The 20,455-nt window shown below is 57.0% G+C and overlaps 1 protein-coding gene across 1 annotated transcript in view; it reads left to right on the top strand.

The window, feature by feature from the left end:
• The window catches only part of PDE3B (phosphodiesterase 3B), a 110,507-nt gene that overhangs the window by 78,048 nt on the left and 12,004 nt on the right, over positions 1-20,455 (top strand). Inside the window, 12 exon segments of the mRNA XM_072119183.1 lie at positions 4,367-4,417; positions 5,075-5,323; positions 5,414-5,556; positions 5,681-5,787; positions 5,872-5,907; positions 5,910-6,045; positions 6,892-6,980; positions 7,722-7,849; positions 7,997-8,122; positions 12,089-12,200; positions 12,274-12,372; positions 13,891-14,081. Coding sequence (XP_071975284.1) covers positions 4,367-4,417; positions 5,075-5,323; positions 5,414-5,556; positions 5,681-5,787; positions 5,872-5,907; positions 5,910-6,045; positions 6,892-6,980; positions 7,722-7,849; positions 7,997-8,122; positions 12,089-12,200; positions 12,274-12,372; positions 13,891-14,081 — 1,467 coding nt within the window.

The raw sequence follows: 20,455 nt of genomic DNA, 5'->3' as shown, positions 1-20,455 counted from the left end.
CCCCTCTCCCCTCTCACAGCACACAGTCCCAGACATAAGGAGAGACCTGCATCTCCATCCCCCTCCTCCCCTCTCACAGCACACAGTCCCAGACATAAGGAGAGACCTGCATCTCCATCCCCCTCCTCCCCTCTCACAGCACACAGTCCCAGACATAAGGAGAGACCTGCATCTCCTTCCCCCTCCTCCCCTCTCACAGCACACAGTCCCAGACATGAGAGATCTCCCTGCATCTCCCTCCCTTCTCACAGCGCACAGTCCCAGACATAAGGAGAGACCTGCATCTCCCTCCCCCTCCTCCCCTCTCGCAGCACACAGTCCCAGACATGAGGAGAGACCTGCATCTCCATCCCCCTCCTCCCCTCTCACAGCACATAGTCCCAGACATAAGGAGAGAGCTGCATCTCCATCCCCCTCCTCCCCTCTCACAGCACACAGTCCCAGACATAAGGAGAGAGCTGCATCTCCATCCCCTCCTCCCCTCTCACAGCACACAGTCCCAGACATGAGGAGAGACCTGCATCTCCCTCCCCTCTCACAGCACATAGTCCCAGACATAAGGAGAGAGCTGCATCTCCATCCCCCTCCTCCCCTCTCGCAGCACACAGTCCCAGATATAAGGAGAGACCTGCATCTCCATCCCCCTCCTCCCCTCTCACAGCACACAGTCCCAGACATAAGGAGAGACCTGCATCTCCATCCCCCTCCTCCCCTCTCACAGCACACAGTCCCAGACATAAGGAGAGACCTGCATCTCCATCCCCCTCCTCCCCTCTCACAGCACACAGTCCCAGACATAAGGAGAGACCTGCATCTCCATCCCCCTCCTCCCCTCTCACAGCACACAGTCCCAGACATGAGAGATCTCCCTGCATCTCCCTCCCTTCTCACAGCGCACAGTCCCAGACATAAGGAGAGACCTGCATCTCCCTCCCCCTCCTCCCCTCTCGCAGCACACAGTCCCAGACATGAGGAGAGACCTGCATCTCCATCCCCCTCCTCCCCTCTCACAGCACATAGTCCCAGACATAAGGAGAGAGCTGCATCTCCATCCCCTCCTCCCCTCTCACAGCACACAGTCCTGTGTGTAGGATCTGTAGGGTGAGCAGGTAGAGGGATCGCTGACCCTACATGTACTAGAGGGGTTGTAGCTCCTGAGCCCCATCTTTCTCTGGTGTTTGAGTGTTGGGGTGCACATGTAGCAAGGCCTCTTTTGGGGTGCAGGATGTGTTGGGCGGTGATGGCTTTCCCTCACTCTGTGTCTGTACTCGTGGTTGCTATGGTGTCTCATTGTTTGCATTGTGTGGTCTCCATGGAGAATCCCGTGTCCTCCGCTCGTGTCTGACCGCGGCGACGTCTCATCTGCATCAGACCAAAGGAGATCTGTGGCAGAGGGGGGTCCCCCGGGGGTCACCCAGGCAGATCTGTGGCAGAGGGGGGTCCCCCGGGGGTCACCCAGGCAGATCTGTGGCAGAGGGGGGTCCCCCGGGGGTCACCAAGGCAGATCTGTGGCAGAGGGGGGTCCCCCGGGGGTCACCAAGGCAGATCTGTGGCAGAGGGGGGTCCCCCGGGGGTCACCAAGGCAGATCTGTGGCAGAGGGGGTCCCCCGGGGGTCACCCAGGCAGATCTGTGGCAGAGGGGGGTCCCCCGGGGGTCACCAAGGCAGATCTGTGGCAGAGGGGGGTCCCCCGGGGGTCACCCAGGCAGATCTGTGGCAGAGGGGGGTCCCCCGGGGGTCACCCAGGCAGATCTGTGGCAGAGGGGGGTCCCCCGGGGGTCACCCAGGCAGATCTGTGGCAGAGGGGGGTCCCCCGGGGGTCACCCAGGCAGATCTGTGGCAGAGGGGGGTCCCCCGGGGGTCACCCAGGCAGATCTGTGGCAGAGGGGGGTCACCCAGGCAGATCTGTGGCAGAGGGGGTCCCTGACTCCGACCCATATCACAGGTGCTGACAACTTCGGGGGATCCTGGACTCGTTTCTGTAGATTGGAATTCTAGGGGTTATTTTGAGGTTCTTGCTGGGGCTCTGACCCCACAGTTTAGCTCCTCGGGGGGGCTTTGTGTGACCCCAGCTCCGGGCAGGTTGGTTTTAACCTCTTCCTTGCTGCACTGCTGCCGTTTCCACAGTAATCGGGGGGGGGGGGGGGGGGACCAGGAGTAAGATGTGATATTTCCATGGTCCAGCTGTGAGAATAGGGGAAGCGCTGGTGAGTGTCAGCTCCTGGGGCCAGGACAGGCTGAGATCTCTGCCACAGTCTCATCTGATAGCCCTGCGCTGCCATCTAGTGGTCACCAGCCGGAACTGAGCCTCCACCAGCTCAGCCTCATCCTCCAGTAATGAGAGAGCAGTCCTGCAGGAAAGCTGGGTATCCCCCCCCCAGTGTAATGAGAGAGCAGTCCTGCAGGAAAGCTGGGTACCCCCCCCCCAGTGTAATGAGAGAGCAGTCCTGCAGGAAAGCTGGGTACCCCCCCCCCAGTGTAATGACAGAGCAGTCCTGCAGGAAAGCTGGGTACCCCCCCCCCCCCCCAGTGTAATGACAGAGCAGTCCTGCAGGAAAGCTGGGTATCCCCCCCCCCAGTGTAATGAGAGAGCAGTCCTGCAGGAAAGCTGGGTACCCCCCCCCCCAGTGTAATGAGAGAGCAGTCCTGCAGGAAAGCTGGGTATCCCCCCCCCCCCAGTGTAATGAGAGAGCAGTCCTGCAGGAAAGCTGGGTACCCCCCCCCCCAGTGTAATGAGAGAGCAGTCCTGCAGGAAAGCTGGGTACCCCCCCCAGTGTAATGACAGAGCAGTCCTGCAGGAAAGCTGGGTATCCCCCCCCCCAGTGTAATGAGAGAGAAGTCCTGCAGGAAAGCTGGGTACCCCCCCCCAGTGTAATGAGAGAGCAGTCCTGCAGGAAAGCTGGGTATCCCCCCCCCCCCCAGTGTAATGACAGAGCAGTCCTGCAGGAAAGCTGGGTACCCCCCCAGTGTAATGAGAGAGCAGTCCTGCAGGAAAGCTGGGTATCCCCCCCCCCCAGTGTAATGAGAGAGCAGTCCTGCAGGAAAGCTGGGTATCCCCCCCCCCAGTGTAATGAGAGAGCAGTCCTGCAGGAAAGCTGGGTATCCCCCCCCCCCCCCAGTGTAATGACAGAGCAGTCCTGCAGGAAAGCTGGGTACCCCCCCAGTGTAATGAGAGAGCAGTCCTGCAGGAAAGCTGGGTATCCCCCCCCCCCAGTGTAATGAGAGAGCAGTCCTGCAGGAAAGCTGGGTACCCCCCCCCCCCCAGTGTAATGAGAGAGCAGTCCTGCAGGAAAGCTGGGTATCCCCCCCCAGTGTAATGACAGAGCAGTCCTGCAGGAAAGCTGGGTACCCCCCCAGTGTAATGAGAGAGCAGTCCTGCAGGAAAGCTGGGTATCCCCCCCCCCAGTGTAATGAGAGAGCAGTCCTGCAGGAAAGCTGGGTATCCCCCCCCCCCCAGTGTAATGACAGAGCAGTCCTGCAGGAAAGCTGGGTACCCCCCCCAGTGTAATGAGAGAGCAGTCCTGCAGGAAAGCTGGGTATCCCCCCCCCCAGTGTAATGAGAGAGCAGTCCTGCAGGAAAGCTGGGTACCCCCCCAGTGTAATGAGAGAGCAGTCCTGCAGGAAAGCTGGGTATCCCCCCCCCCCCAGTGTAATGAGAGCAGTCCTGCAGGAAAGCTGGGTACCCCCCCCCCCAGTGTAATGAGAGAGCAGTCCTGCAGGAAAGCTGGGTACCCCCCCCCCCCCCCCCAGTGTAATGAGAGAGCAGTCCTGCAGGAAAGCTGGGTACCCCCCCCCAGTGTAATGAGAGAGCAGTCCTGCAGCAAAGCTGGGTACCCCCCCCCCCCAGTGTAATGAGAGAGCAGTCCTGCAGGAAAGCTGGGTACCCCCCCCCCCCAGTGTAATGAGAGAGCAGTCCTGCAGGAAAGCTGGGTACCCCCCCCAGTGTAATGAGAGAGCAGTCCTGCAGGAAAGCTGGGTACCCCCCCCCCAGTGTAATGAGAGAGCAGTACTGCAGGAAAGCTGGGTACTCCTCCCCCCAGTGTAATGAGAGAGCAGTCCTGCAGGAAAGCTGGGTATCCCCCTCCCCCCAGTGTAATGAGAGTGCAGTCCTGCAGGAAAGCTGGGTATCCCCCCCCCCCCCAGTGTAATGAGAGAGCAGTCCTGCAGGAAAGCTGGGTATCCCCCCAGTGTAATGAGAGAGCAGTCCTGCAGGAAAGCTGGGTATCCCCCTTGGTGTTGAATGTAATTTGGGGCGCCTCCTCCCCGGGTGAATATTTGGGGTTTCCTGCTCGTCCCGTTGTCTGATTTCCTTCATGTCAGGTTTTTAAATTAATTTTTCTAAATTTTTTGTGTTTTTCTCTTTTCAGATGATTCTTTGGGATTGGGACTTCAAACAGTGGTACAAACCCCAATACCAGGTGAGTAGTGACCCCTGGGGTGCGGCGCGTGCTTGGGAGGTCCTAACCCCTGGGGTGCAGCGCATGCCGGGAGGTCCTGACCCCTGGGGTGCGGCGCGTGCTTGGGAGGTCCTGACCCCTGGGGTGCGGCGCGTGCTTGGGAGGTCCTGACCCCTGGGGTGCGGCGCGTGCTTGGGAGGTCCTAACCCCTGGGGTGCGGCGCGTGCTTGGGAGGTCCTGACCCCTGGGGTGCGGCGCGTGCTTGGGAGGTCCTGACCCCTGGGGTGCGGCGCGTGCTTGGGAGGTCCTGACCCCTGGGGTGCGGCGCGTGCTTGGGAGGTCCTGACCCCTGGGGTGCGGCGCGTGCTTGGGAGGTCCTGACCCCTGGGGTGCGGCGCGTGCTTGGGAGGTCCTGACCCCTGGGGTGCGGCGCGTGCTTGGGAGGTCCTGACCCCTGGGGTGCGGCGCATGCCGGGAGGTCCTGACCCCTGGGGTGCGGCGCGTGCTTGGGAGGTCCTGACCCCTGGGGTGCGGCGCGTGCTTGGGAGGTCCTGACCCCTGGGGTGCGGCGCGTGCTTGGGAGGTCCTGACCCCTGGGGTGCAGCGCGTGCTTGGGAGGTCCTGACCCCTGGGGTGCGGCGCGTGCTTGGGAGGTCCTGACTGTCTCTCTGGTTGCAGAACGCCGGTGGCGGGAGCGGTGTGGACCTCTCTGTGCTGAATGAAGCCCGTAACATGGTGTCGGAGCTGCTGGTGGACCCCTCCTTGTCCCCGCAGGTGGTCTCCTCGCTGCGCAGCATCAGCAGCCTCATGGGGACCTTCTCCGGCTCCTGCAGACCCAAGGTTAACCCCTTCACCCCCTTCCCCGGCTTCTACCCCTGCGCAGAGGTGGACGATGCCATGGACAAGGGCGAGAGGAAGTTTCACAAGGTAAGTCCCGGGCGACCAGTGACTTTACAGCTGTGCTATTCTCCCTGGTGTCAGCCGGCAGAATGATCCTTTCTTGTCCTTCCTCTCCAGGGCCTGAACAGCCGCAGCAGCCTGCCCACCCCTCAGCTGCGCCGGAGCTCTGGGGCATCTGGTCTGCCCCCCATGGAGCTGGCCGCATCTCGGTGGGAACGAAGCAACGGCAAGCGAACGCATCCGGATTACAGTGCCTCAAGGTGAGCCGCAGTACTGCACACTGAGCAGCAGGTGGCAGCAGAGTCCCTGGCTCTGAGCGCAGGATGAGCTCTGCTACACGACCCCGCTGTGCACCCTCATTATTTCCTTCTTGTTACTTTGTAGCCAAGGATCTTACCCCAATGGACCCTACATCTCCAACCTGCTGACTATACCAAAGCAGAGGTCGTCGTCGGTGACCCTGACCCCGCACTTGGGCGCGCGGAGAGCTGGTGAGCGGCACAGTGTGTCACATGTCATGGCGCTGGTACGTCCGCTTCTCTGTTATGAGCCCTGGTGGTCTGGCTGTCTCCCAGGTACCTCTCCCAGTCTGAGCCCCGTCAGCTCCCCTTCGGCCGCTCGCCTGTCGAGTTCCCGGACACGGCCGATTTTCTCACCAAACCGAGTGTCACGTTACACAAAGCTGCAGGACACCCGCTCAGCGCTCAGGACTCCCCGCTCCGACCATCCATAAGCCATACGTGTCACAGGTGAGTGCAGCTCCGGCAGGGACTAGAGGAGCCCAGAGAGGCCCCTCCCCACAGAAGTGCATCCTCACATTGCAGGAGGAGGGAGGGGGCGGCCCGGTCACACTGCAGGAGGAGGGAGGGGGCGGCCCGGTCACACTGCAGGAGGAGGGAGGGGGCGGCCCGGGCACATTGCAGGAGGAGGGAGGGGGCGGCCCGGTCACACTGCAGGAGGAGGGAGGGGGCGGCCCGGTCACACTGCAGGAGGAGGGAGGGGGCGGCCCGGTCACACTGCAGGAGGAGGGAGGGGCCGGCCGGGGCACATTGCAGGAGGAGGGAGGGGGCAGCCCGGGCACATTACAGGAGGAGGGAGGGGCCGGCCGGGGCACATTGCAGGAGGAGGGAGGGGCCGGCCGGGGCACATTGCAGGAGGAGGGAGGGGTCGGCCGGGGCACATTGCAGGAGGAGGGAGGGGGCGGCCGGGGCACATTGCAGGAGGAGGGAGGGGCCGGCCGGGGCACATTGCAGGAGGAGGGAGGGGGCGGCCGGGGCACATTGCAGGAGGAGGGAGGGGGCACATTGCAGGAGGAGGAAGGGGCCGGCCCGGGGACATTGCAGGAGGACGGAGGAGGGGGCACATTGCAGGAGGAGGGAGGGGGCGGCCCGGGCACATTGCAGGAGGAGGGAGGGGGCTGCCGGGGCACATTGCAGGAGGAGGGAGGGGCCGGCCGGGGCACATTGCAGGAGGAGGGAGGGGCCGGCCGGGGCACATTGCAGGAGGAGGGAGGGGGCACATTGCAGGAGGAGGGAGGGGGGGGTTTCGGTGAGTTTCAGTGTCTTGTAGATTGATCTTCTTGTTCCTCCTTGTAGTTGTGATCACAAGATTTTAAAATCTACTTCAAACTTTGAATCTCTGGACGGCGCCAACCCCGGAGCTGAGAAACAGCCGCACAAACCAGGTGGTTGCAGGGGGGGGGGTGTTCCGCTGCGCTGGTGGTGGTGGGGGGGGGGGGGTTGGTGGTCGCCGATGGTGAGCTGGATGGGGGAGCAGCGCCAGTGTGCTGGAGGGGTGGGGGGTCGTGCGGTGTCTGGAGGGTGGTCGTGGGTGGCGCCATTTATTGGGCCCACAAAGCCCTCACTGAAACCCATTGGTCTTCTCTTATTACTTTCCTGTTGTAGGTGATTGTTATCCTGCGGCTTCTCTCGGGGCGTCGTGTATCCGGAGGGGATTTAGTCTCGGGGACCCCTGAGGGCTCCACATGTCGGGGGGGCGCTCGTGTCATTATAACTTGTCACCCCGGTGTGAGATGCGGCAGAGCTGGAGGTGCAGGACCCGGGGATCAGAGGGAAATGAGGGCGAAACAAAAAAGATACAAAACTTTCAACCCCAAATGAACATTTAGTAACTTTGACTCCTTGATGTGAATAGTGACAGCGATTGGTTACTAATATCTAACCTCTGACCTCTGACCTGATATTATACTGACCCCCCGGAGAGAAGCTGCAGGATAATAATCCGTGATCACGAATATTAATTAGGTGATAATAAGTGGTGATTAATGATCAGACCTGACTAGTGGCTCTCAGCGAGGTCTTTGTGGACCTTCTGTGTTGGAGCCATCGGGGATCCACCATATTTGTCTGTGTGGAGTCGTTACAGTGTGTCGCCCGCGTCTGATTGGTTGCTTTGTGTCTTTCAGGTGACAATCCCAGCGTTCAGGACGATCCTTTGCACTTAACAGACCGGACGCAGGAAAAGCGGCGGCAGAGCGACTGCAAGACCCTCCCGGAGGATGAGGAGCCCCGGCCGGAGCCCCCGCTGCCAGAGGCAAGCGCTGGTGACTCGTTACAATGTGTCAGGGCAGGAGTGAGGTCTACGGTCTGCATCCAGGCCCAGGTTTCTTACAGCTGAGTGTTTGAGGTGTTTTGGGGTCTGTGTGGCCCCCGTGTGACGCTGCTCTTGTGTCCCCGGCAGATGGAGGAGGAGGAGGCGGCTCTGGAGGATCAGGACCAGTTACTGCAGAAAATGGATAATTGGAATTTTCCCATCTTTGATCTTATGGAGAAAACGGGAGGGAAATGTGGGCGGATCCTCAGCCAGGTAGATGCCCCGCCCCCTGCCCCTCCACCCCATGTAGTGATGCGCCCCTCCCCCGCTCTCCTATTAACCCCGCGTTGCCTCGTTCAGACATGATGAATGTGGGGTGCCGGCGCTGGCGGTTATGGATCTCCTGGCGGCTCCGGCTCCTCTCGCTCTGACGACTTTTCATGATGACTTCACGTTTTTGGCGACTTCTCCTCCCATAAAACGGTTTTCTCCTGAATTGTCTAACGAAGCGACTGCCAAAGTGTAAGACTGAGATCATCGCTCCGAAAGAGGAATGAGTAACCGCGGGTCCTTCCAGGATACAGCCAAGTCATGGGGGATGAGACGGCAGGAGAGCTGCGTACCCAGAGCGAGGGATGAGACGCCACGAGAGCTGCGTACCCAGAGCGAGGGATGAGACGCCATGAGAGCTGCGTACCTAGAGCGAGGGATGAGACGCCAGGAGAGCTGCGTACCCAGAGCGAGGGATGAGACGCCAGGAGAGCTGCGTACCCAGAGCGAGGGATGAGACGCCACGAGAGCTGCGTACCCAGAGCGAGGGATGAGACGGCAGGAGAGCTGCGTACCCAGAGCGAGGGATGAGACGCCAGGAGAGCTGCGTACCCAGAGCGAGGGATGAGACGCCACGAGAGCTGCATACCCAGAGCGAGGGATGAGACGCCAGGAGAGCTGCGTACCCAGAGCGAGGGATGAGACGCCAGGAGAGCTGCGTACCCAGAGCGAGGGATGAGACGGCAGGAGAGCTGCGTACCCAGAGCGAGGGATGAGACGGCAGGAGAGCTGCGTACCCAGAGCGAGGGATGAGACGGCAGGAGAGCTGCGTACCCAGAGCGAGGGATGAGACGGCAGGAGAGCTGCATACCCAGAGCGAGGGATGAGACGCCACGAGAGCTGCGTACCCAGAGCGAGGAATGAGACGCCACGAGAGCTGCGTACCCAGAGCGAGGGATGAGACGCCAGGAGAGCTGCGTACCCAGAGCGAGGGATGAGACGGCAGGAGAGCTGCGTACCCAGAGCGAGGGATGAGACGCCATGAGAGCTGCATACACAGAGCGAGGGATGAGACGCCACGAGAGCTGCGTACCCAGAGCGAGGGATGAGACGCCACGAGAGCTGCGTACCCAGAGCGAGGGATGAGACGCCAGGAGAGCTGCGTACCCAGAGCGAGGGATGAGACAGCAGGAGAGCTGCGTACCCAGAGCGAGGGATGAGACGGCAGGAGAGCTGTGTACCCAGAGCGAGGGATGAGACGGCAGGAGAGCTGCGTACCCAGAGCGAGGGATGAGACGGCAGGAGAGCTGCGTACCCAGAGCGAGGGATGAGACGCCACGAGAGCTGCGTACCCAGAGCGAGGGATGAGACGCCACGAGAGCTGCGTACCCAGAGCGAGGGATGAGACGGCAGGAGAGCTGCGTACCCAGAGCGAGGGATGAGACGGCAGGAGAGCTGCGTACCCAGAGCGAGGGATGAGACGCCAGGAGAGCTGCGTACCCAGAGCGAGGGATGAGACGCCATGAGAGCTGTGTACCCAGAGCGAGGGATGAGACGGCAGCTCTCGCTCTGGGTACGCAGCTCTCCTGCCGTCTCATCCCTCGCTCTGGGTACGCAGCTCTCCTGCCGTCTAATTCCTCGCTCTGGGTACGCAGCTCTCGTGGCGTCTCATCCCTCGCTCTGGGTACGCAGCTCTCATGGCGTCTCATCCCTCGCTCTGGGTACGCAGCTCTCGTGGCGTCTCATCCCTCGCTCTGGGTACGCAGCTCTCCTGCCGTCTCATCCCTCGCTCTGGGTACGCAGCTCTCATGGCGTCTCATCCCTCGCTCTAGGTACGCAGCTCTCGTGGCGTCTCATCCCTCGCTCTGGGTACGCAGCTCTCCTGCCGTCTCATCCCTCGCTCTGGGTACGCAGCTCTCATGCCGTCTTCCTCGCTCTGGGTACGCAGCTCTCATGGTGACTCATCCCTCGCTCTGGGTACGCAGCTCTCATGGTGTCTCATCCCTCGCTCTGGGTACGCAGCTCTCCTGGCGTCTCATCCCTCGCTCTGGGTACGCAGCTCTCGTGGCTTCTCATCCCTCGCTCTGGGTACGCAGCTCTCGTGGCGTCTCATCCCTCGCTCTGGGTACGCAGCTCTCCTGCCGTCTCATCCCTCGCTCTGGGTACGCAGCTCTCGTGGCGTCTCATCCCTCGCTCTGTGTATGCAGCTCTCGTGGCGTCTCATCCCTCGCTCTGTGTATGCAGCTCTCGTGGCGTCTCATCCCCCGCTCTGTGTATGCAGCTCTCATGGCGTCTCATCCCTCGCTCTGGGTACGCAGCTCTCCTGCCGTCTCATCCCTTGCTCTGGGTACGCAGCTCTCATGGCGTCTCTTCCTTCGCTCTGTGTATGCAGCTCTCCTGCCGTCTCATCCCTCGCTCTGGGTACGCAGCTCTCGTGGCGTCTCATCCCTCGCTCTGGGTACGCAGCTCTCCTGCTGTCTCATCCCTCGCTCTGGGTACGCAGCTCTCCTGCCGTCTTCCTCGCTCTGGGTACGCAGCTCTCCTGGCGTCTCATCCCTCGCTCTGGGTACGCAGCTCTCGTGGCGTCTCATCCCTCGCTCTGGGTACGCAGCTCTCGTGGCGTCTCATCCCTCGCTCTGGGTACGCAGCTCTCCTGCCGTCTCATCCCTCGCTCTGTGTATGCAGCTCTCGTGGCGTCTCATCCCTCGCTGTGGGTACGCAGCTCTCCTGCCGTCTCATCCCTCGCTCTGGTTACGCAGCTCTCCTGCCGTCTCATCCCTCGCTCTGGGTACACAGCTCTCCTGCCGTCTCATCCCTCGCTCTGGGTACGCAGCTCTCCTGCCGTCTCATCCCTCGCTCTGTGTATGCAGCTCTCATGCCGTCTCATCCCTCGCTCTGGGTACGCAGCTCTCCTGCCGTCTCATCCCTCGCTCTGGTTACGCAGCTCTCCTGCCGTCTCATCCCTCGCTCTGGTTACGCAGCTCTCCTGCCGTCTCATCCCTCGCTCTGTGTACACAGCTCTCGTGGCGTCTCATCCCCCGCTGTGGGTACGCAGCTCTCCTGGCGTCTCATCCCTCGCTCTGGGTACGCAGCTCTCATGCCGTCTTCCTCGCTCTGGGTACGCAGCTCTCATGGCGTCTCATCCCTCGCTCTGGGTATGCAGCTCTCCTGGCGTCTCATCCCTCGCTCTGGGTACGCAGCTCTCCTGGCGTCTCATCCCTCGCTCTGGGTACGCAGCTCTCCTGCCGTCTCATCCCTCGCTCTGGGTACGCAGCTCTCGTGGCGCCTCATCCCTCGCTCTGGGTACGCAGCTCTCGTGGCGTCTCATCCCTCGCTGTGGGTACGCAGCTCTCCTGCCGTCTCATCCCTCGCTCTGTGTATGCAGCTCTCGTGGCGTCTCATCCCTCGCTCTGGGTACGCAGCTCTCCTGCCGTCTCATCCCTCGCTCTGGGTACGCAGCTCTCCTGCCGTCTCATCCCTCGCTCTGGGTACGCAGCTCTCATGGCGTCTCATCCCTCGCTCTGGGTACGCAGCTCTCCTGGCGTCTCATCCCTCGCTCTGGGTACGCAGCTCTCGTGCCGTCTCATCCCTCGCTCTGGGTACGCAGCTCTCCTGCCGTCTCATCCCTCGCTCTGGGTACGCAGCTCTCGTGCCGTCTCATCCCTCGCTCTGGGTACGCAGCTCTCCTGCCGTCTCGTCTCCCGTTTCGTGTACGCAGCTATCATGGCGTCTCATCCCTCGCTCTGGGTACGCAGCTCTCATGCCGTCTCATCCCCCGTTTCAGGTACGCAGCTCTCCTGCCGTCTCATCCCTCGTTCTGGGTACGCAGCTCTCCTGCCGTCTCATCCCCCGTTTCGGGTACGCAGCTCTCCTGCCGTCTCATCCCCCGTTTCGGGTACGCAGCTCTCCTGCCGTCTCATCCCTCGCTTCGGGTACGCAGCTCTCATGCTGTCCCCCTGTCTCCCGCAGGTCTCATTCACATTGTTCTACGATACAAGTTTGTTTGAAATATTCAAAATACCTGAACGAGAATTCCGAAATTTCTTCCGAGCGCTGGAAAGTGGCTACCGGGACATTCCATGTGAGTGCGATGCGGGGGGAGGCTGTGTGATGTGGGGGTCCTGGGGGTCCTGACCTCCGCGCTTCTCTTACAGACCACAATCGCACTCACGCCACGGACGTCCTGCACGCCGTCTGGTTCCTGACCACGCGACCCGTTCCGGGATTCCAGGAGTTGTCTGGCGAGGAGGCAGGTAGGTGACCCCTGTGAGTGTGAGCTCTGCGGCCGGGCCCCGGGGGGTTAATTCCTGCTGTATTTGGGGATAATGGATTGGCGTCTCCTCTGCTGCAGTCAGCACTTTGCCGGCTCCTGCGGCGCATCAGGATCATAATTCTTTACATAATTAGGAAATTAAACGTCCAGGACTAAAAATATCCCAACAGTGTGGAGCCAGAACCGGGACCGGGCCCAGACGTGTCCCCCGGAACCATCACCCGAATAGTGTGGGGGGGACCGGGCCCAGACGTGTCCCCCGGAACCATCACCCGAATAGTGTGGGGGGGACCGGGCCCAGATGTGTCCCCCGGAACCATCACCCTAATAGTGGGGGGGGACCGGGCCCAGACGTGTCACCCGGAACCATCCCCAGAATAGTGGGGGCTGGAGGGTGGGGGGGGACCGGGCCCAGATGTGTCCCCCGGAACCACCCCCAGAATAGTGGGGGGACTTACACCATGGGATGGTCACGCACTGAGGGGAGGACCCCTGTAGAGTAACAATCGGGGGGGACCCCTGTAGGGTGAGACTGGGGGGGGGACCCCTGTAGGGTGACACTGGGGGGGACCCCTTTAAAGGGACACTAGGGGGGAGGGGGGGACCCCTGTAGAGGGACACTGGGGGGGGGACCCCTGTAGAGTGACACTTGGGGGGGGGGGGACCCCTGTAGAGGGACACTGGGGGGGGGACCCCTGTAGAGTGACACTTGGGGAGGGGGGGACCCCTGTAGAGTGACACTGGGGGAGGGGGGACCCCTGTAGAGTGACACTGGGGGAGGGGGGACCCCTGTAGAGGGACACTGGGGGGGGGACCCCTGTAGAGGGCCCCTGGGGGGGGGGGGGACCCCTGTAGAGGGCCCCTGGGGGGGGGGACCCCTGTAGAGGGCCCCTGGGGGGGGGGACCCCTGTAGAGGGCCCCTGGGGGGGGGGACCCCTGTAGAGGGACACTGGGGGGAGAGGGGGGACCCCTGTAGGGTGACACTGGGGGGAGAGGGGGGACCCCTGTAGGGTGACACTGGGGGGAGAGGGGGGACCCCTGTAGGGTGACACTGGGGGGAGAGGGGGGACCCCTGTAGGGTGACACTGGGGGGAGAGGGGGGACCCCTGTAGGGTGACACTGGGGGGAGAGGGGGGACCCCTGTAGGGTGACACTGGGGGGAGAGGGGGGACCCCTGTAGGGTGACACTGGGGGGAGAGGGGGGACCCCTGTAGGGTGACACTGGGGGGAGAGGGGGGACCCCTGTAGGGTGACACTGGGTGGGGAGGGGGGGGGGACCCCTGTAGGGTGACACTGGGGGGAGAGGGGGGACCCCTGTAGGGTGACACTGGGGGGAGAGGGGGGACCCCTGTAGGGTGACACTGGGGGGAGGAGGGGGGACCCCTGTAGGGTGACACTGGGGGGAGGAGGGGGGACCCCTGTAGAGGGACACTGGGGGGAGGAGGGGGGACCCCTGTAGAGTGAATGTTTGGGGTCTCACTCTTCCTCTCCCCTGCAGAGGTGGACAGCGGGGTCGGTCACATGTACTTGTCCTCGAGGAGTTGTCAGATTTCGGATGACGCTTACGGCTGCCTGGCGGCCAATATCCCGGCCCTGGAGCTGATGGCGCTGTACGTGGCGGCCGCTATGCACGACTACGACCACCCCGGCCGCACCAACGCCTTCCTGGTGGCCACCAACGCACCGCAGGTAAGTCCCCGACTCCCGAGTTCATTAGTTAATGCGCTGAAGCGATGCCCCCTGGTGGGGTTGCAGGGAGGGGGGCTCCTATCAAGCTGCTTACTACAGGGGGGGCTGTGCTATTTTCTGGGGATCCCTCAGACTCTCCCCCCAATTTTGGCCCCTGGGGGCCCCGGGCCCCCCTCCCCCTGGGGTTTGCTGGTCCGTGCCGCGGCCGCTCGCGGCTCTGTTGTTAGTCTTGATTATCCCGTCAGGTTAATTACGTCGCTAATAGAATTTGGCCCCAATGTGACCCCCCCCCCATCACCCCCCCCCTGTGGCGAGAAATGACAGCGAGGGGCGGGTACTGCTGGGATCGGGGCCGCGGTGGGGATGGAGGCGTCTCACAGGACGGGGATTCACCTCACACATAACCTGATTACAGGGGGCGCTGAGAGGAGCAATAATCCGGTTACGGTGATGGATGGGACGCGGCCGCCCCCCGGGAGAGGGAAGGGGGGGGATTCAGGATCAACGTAATTGGTTTAGCAATGAGTGATTCCACTTTATCCTGATTTATCAGTGAGGAGGGAAGAGGCGACGGGAATCTCTGCGGATAACGGAGCGATCAGCGCCAAAAATAATGTTATATATTATACTCACTGCCAGGACCAGATGTTGTAGCCACACCAGGAGAGGCAGTGCCCTGTACAGCAGATAATACAGGGCTGTGTAGTATATAGAGGCAGTGCACTGTACAGCAGATAATACAGGGTGTGTAGTATATAGAGGCAGTGCACTGTACAGCAGATAATACAGGGTGTGTAGTATATAGAGGCAGTGTACTGTACAGCAGATAATACAGGGCTGTGTAGTATATAGAGGCAGTGCACTGTACAGCAGATAATACAGGGTGTGTAGTATATAGAGGCAGTGCACTGTACAGCAGATAATACAGGGTGTGTAGTATATAGAGGCAGTGCACTGTACAGCAGATAATACAGGGTGTGTAGTATATAGAGGCAGTGCACTGTACAGCAGATAATACAGGGTGTGTAGTATATAGAGGCAGTGCACTGTACAGCAGATAATACAGGGTGTGTAGTATACAGAGGCAGTGCACTGTACAGCAGATAATACAGGGTGTGCAGTATATAGAGGCAGTGCACTGTACAGCAGATAATACAGGGCTGTGTAGTATATAGAGGCAGTGCACTGTACAGCAGATAATACAGGGTGTGTAGTATATAGAGGCAGTGCACTGTACAGCAGATAATACATGGCTGTGTAGTATATAGAGGCAGTGCGCTGTACAGCAGATAATACAGGGTGTGTAGTATATAGAGGCAGTGCACTGTACAGCAGATAATACAGGGTGTGTAGTATATAGAGGCAGTGCACTGTACAGCAGATAATACAGGCTGTGTAGTATATAGAGGCAGTGCACTGTACAGCAGATAATACAGGGGTGTGTAGTATATAGAGGCAGTGCACTGTACAGCAGATAATACAGGGGTGTGTAGTATATAGAGGCAGTGCACTGTACAGCAGATAATACAGGGCTGTGTAGTATATAGAGGCAGTGCACTGTACAGCAGATAATACAGGGTGTGTAGTATATAGAGGCAGTGCACTGTACAGCAGATAATACAGGGTGTGTAGTATATAGAGGCAGTGCGCTGTACAGCAGATAATACAGGGTGTGTAGTATATAAAGGCAGTGCACTGTACAGCAGATAATACAGGGCTGTGTAGTATATAGAGGCAGTGCACTGTACAGCAGATAATACAGGGTGTGTAGTATATAGAGGCAGTGCACTGTACAGCAGATAATACAGGGTGTGTAGTATATAGAGGCAGTGCGCTGTACAGCAGATAATACAGGGTGTGTAGTATATAAAGGCAGTGCACTGTACAGCAGATAATACAGGGCTGTGTAGTATATAGAGGCAGTGCGCTGTACAGCAGATAATACAGGGCTGTGTAGTATATAGAGGCAGTGCATTGTACAGCAGATAATACAGGGCTGTGTAGTATATAGAGGCAGTGCACTGTACAGCAGATAATACAGGGCTGTGTAGTATATAGAGGCAGTGCACTGTACAGCAGATAATACAGGGTGTGTAGTATATAGAGGCAGTGCACTGTACAGCAGATAATACAGGGCTGTGTAGTATATAGAGGCAGTGCACTGTACAGCAGATAATACAGGGCTGTGTAGTATATAGAGGCAGTGCATTGTACAGCAGATAATACAGGGCTGTGTAGTATATAGAGGCAGTGCACTGTACAGCAGATAATACAGGGTGTGTAGTATATAGAGGCAGTGCACTGTACAGCAGATAACACAGGGCTGTGTAGTATATAGAGGCAGTGCGCTGTACAGCAGATAATACAGGGTGTGTAGTATATAGAGGCAGTGCACTGTACAGCAGATAATACAGGGTGTGTAGTATATAGAGGCAGTGCACTGTACAGCAGATAATACAGGGTGTGTAGTATATAGAGGCAGTGCACTGTACAGCAGATAATACAGGGCTGTGTAGTATATAGAGGCAGTGCACTGTACAGCAGATAATACAGGCTGTGTAGTATATAGAGGCAGTGTACTGTACAGCAGATAATACAGGCTGTGTAGTATATAGAGGCAGTGCACTGTATAGCAGATAATACAGGCTGTGTAGTATATAGAGGCAGTGCACTGTACAGCAGATAATACAGGGTGTGTAGTATATAGAGGCAGTGCGCTGTACAGCAGATAATACAGGGTGTGTAGTATATAAAGGCAGTGCACTGTACAGCAGATAATACAGGGCTGTGTAGTATATAGAGGCAGTGCACTGTACAGCAGATAATACAGGGTGTGTAGTATATAGAGGCAGTGCACTGTACAGCAGATAATACAGGGTGTGTAGTATATAGAGGCAGTGCGCTGTACAGCAGATAATACAGGGTGTGTAGTATATAAAGGCAGTGCGCTGTACAGCAGATAATACAGGGCTGTGTAGTATATAGAGGCAGTGCGCTGTACAGCAGATAATACAGGGCTGTGTAGTATATAGAGGCAGTGCATTGTACAGCAGATAATACAGGGCTGTGTAGTATATAGAGGCAGTGCACTGTACAGCAGATAATACAGGGCTGTGTAGTATATAGAGGCAGTGCACTGTACAGCAGATAATACAGGGTGTGTAGTATATAGAGGCAGTGCACTGTACAGCAGATAATACAGGGCTGTGTAGTATATAGAGGCAGTGCACTGTACAGCAGATAATACAGGGCTGTGTAGTATATAGAGGCAGTGCATTGTACAGCAGATAATACAGGGCTGTGTAGTATATAGAGGCAGTGCACTGTACAGCAGATAATACAGGGTGTGTAGTATATAGAGGCAGTGCACTGTACAGCAGATAACACAGGGCTGTGTAGTATATAGAGGCAGTGCGCTGTACAGCAGATAATACAGGGTGTGTAGTATATAGAGGCAGTGCACTGTACAGCAGATAATACAGGGTGTGTAGTATATAGAGGCAGCGCACTGTATAGCAGATAATACAGGGTGTGTAGTATATAGAGGCAGTGCGCTGTACAGCAGATAATACAGGGTGTGTAGTATATAGAGGCAGTGCACTGTACAGCAGATAATACAGGGTGTGTAGTATATAGAGGCAGTGCACTGTACAGCAGATAATACAGGGTGTGTAGTGTATAGAGGCAGTGCACTGTACAGCAGATAATACAGGGTGTGTAGTATATAGAGGCAGTGCACTGTACAGCAGATAATACAGGGTGTGTAGTATATAGAGGCAGTGCACTGTATAGCAGATAATACAGGGCTGTGTAGTATATAGAGGCAGTGCACTGTACAGCAGATAATACAGGGTGTGTAGTATATAGAGGCAGTGCACTGTACAGCAGATAATACAGGGCTGTGTAGTATATAGAGGCAGTGCACTGTACAGCAGATAATACAGGGTGTGTAGTATATAGAGGCAGTGCACTGTACAGCAGATAATACAGGGCTGTGTAGTATATAGAGGCAGTGCACTGTACAGCAGATAATGCAGGGCTGTGTAGTATATAGAGGCAGTGCGCTGTACAGCAGATAATACAGGGTGTGTAGTATATAGAGGCAGTGCACTGTACAGCAGATAATACAGGGTGTGTAGTATATAGAGGCAGTGCGCTGTACAGCAGATAATACAGGGTGTGTAGTATATAGAGGCAGTGCACTGTACAGCAGATAATACAGGGTGTGTAGTATATAGAGGCAGTGCACTGTACAGCAGATAATACAGGGCTGTGTAGTATATAGAGGCAGTGCACTGTACAGCAGATAATACAGGCTGTGTAGTATATAGAGGCAGTGTACTGTACAGCAGATAATACAGGCTGTGTAGTATATAGAGGCAGTGCACTGTATAGCAGATAATACAGGCTGTGTAGTATATAGAGGCAGTGCACTGTACAGCAGATAATACAGGGTGTGTAGTATATAGAGGCAGTGCACTGTACAGCAGATAATACAGGGTGTGTAGTATATAGAGGCAGTGCACTGTACAGCAGATAATACAGGGTGTGTAGTATATAGAGGCAGTGCACTGTACAGCAGATAATACAGGGTGTGTAGTATATAGAGGCAGTGCACTGTACAGCAGATAATACAGGGTGTGTAGTATATAGAGGCAGTGCACTGTACAGCAGATAATACAGGGTGTGTAGTATATAGAGGCATTGCACTGTACAGCAGATAATACAGGGTGTGTAGTATATAGAGGCAGTGCGCTGTACAGCAGATAATACAGGGTGTGTAGTATATAGAGGCAGTGCGCTGTACAGCAGATAATACAGGGTGTGTAGTATATAGAGGCAGTGCACTGTACAGCAGATAATACAGGGCTGTGTAGTATATAGAGGCAGTGCACTGTACAGCAGATAATACAGGGTGTGTAGTATATAGAGGCAGTGCAGTGTACAGCAGATAATACAGGGTGTGTAGTATATAGAGGCAGTGCACTGTACAGCAGATAATACAGGGGTGTGTAGTATATAGAGGCAGTGCACTGTACAGCAGATAATACAGGGTGTGTAGTATATAGAGGCAATGCACTGTACAGCAGATAATACAGGGTGTGTAGTATATAGAGGCAGTGCGCTGTACAGCAGATAATACAGGGTGTGTAGTATATAGAGGCAGTGCGCTGTACAGCAGATAATACAGGGCTGTGTAGTATATAGAGGCAGTGCACTGTACAGCAGATAATACAGGGTGTGTAGTATATAGAGGCAGTGCACTGTACAGCAGATAATACAGGGTGTGTAGTATATAGAGGCAGTGCACTGTACAGCAGATAATACAGGGCTGTGTAGTATATAGAGGCAGTGCACTGTACAGCAGATAATACAGGGTGTGTAGTATATAGAGGCAGTGCACTGTACAGCAGATAATACAGGGTGTGTATTATATAGAGGCAGTGCACTGTACAGCAGATAATACAGGGTGTGTAGTATATAGAGGCAGTGCACTGTACAGCAGATAATACAGGGTGTGTAGTATATAGAGGCAGTGTACTGTACAGCAGATAATACAGGCTGTGTAGTATATAGAGGCAGTGTGCTGTACAGCAGATAATACAGGGTGTGTAGTATATAGAGGCAGTGCGCTGTACAGCAGATAATACAGGGCTGTGTAGTATATAGAGGCAGTGCACTGTACAGCAGATAATACAGGGTGTGTAGTATATAGAGGCAGTGCACTGTACAGCAGATAATACAGGGTGTGTAGTATATAGAGGCAGTGCACTGTACAGCAGATAATACAGGGTGTGTAGTATATAGAGGCAGTGTACTGTACAGCAGATAATACAGGGTGTGTAGTATATAGAGGCAGTGCACTGTACAGCAGATAATACAGGGCTGTGTAGTATATAGAGGCAGTGCACTGTACAGCAGATAATACAGGGCTGTGTAGTATATAGAGGCAGTGCACTGTACAGCAGATAATACAGGGTGTGTAGTATATAGAGGCAGTGCACTGTATAGCAGATAATACAGGGTGTGTAGTATATAGAGGCAGTGCACTGTACAGCAGATAATACAGGGTGTGTAGTATATAGAGGCAGTGCACTGTACAGCAGATAATACAGGCTGTGTAGTATATAGAGGCAGTGCACTGTACAGCAGATAATACAGGGCTGTGTAGTATATAGAGGCAGTGCACTGTACAGCAGATAATACAGGGTGTGTAGTATATAGAGGCAGTGCACTGTACAGCAGATAATACAGGGTGTGTAGTATATAGAGGCAGTGCACTGTACAGCAGATAATACAGGGTGTGTAGTATATAGAGGCAGTGCACTGTACAGCAGATAATACAGGCTGTGTAGTATATAGAGGCAGTGCAC

Source organism: Engystomops pustulosus, chromosome 7, assembly GCF_040894005.1.
Source record: "Engystomops pustulosus chromosome 7, aEngPut4.maternal, whole genome shotgun sequence".
Lineage (NCBI taxonomy): Eukaryota > Metazoa > Chordata > Amphibia > Anura > Leptodactylidae > Engystomops > Engystomops pustulosus.
The sequence above is the reverse complement of the archived record's forward strand: the minus strand, read 5'-3'. Positions and strand labels throughout refer to the sequence as shown.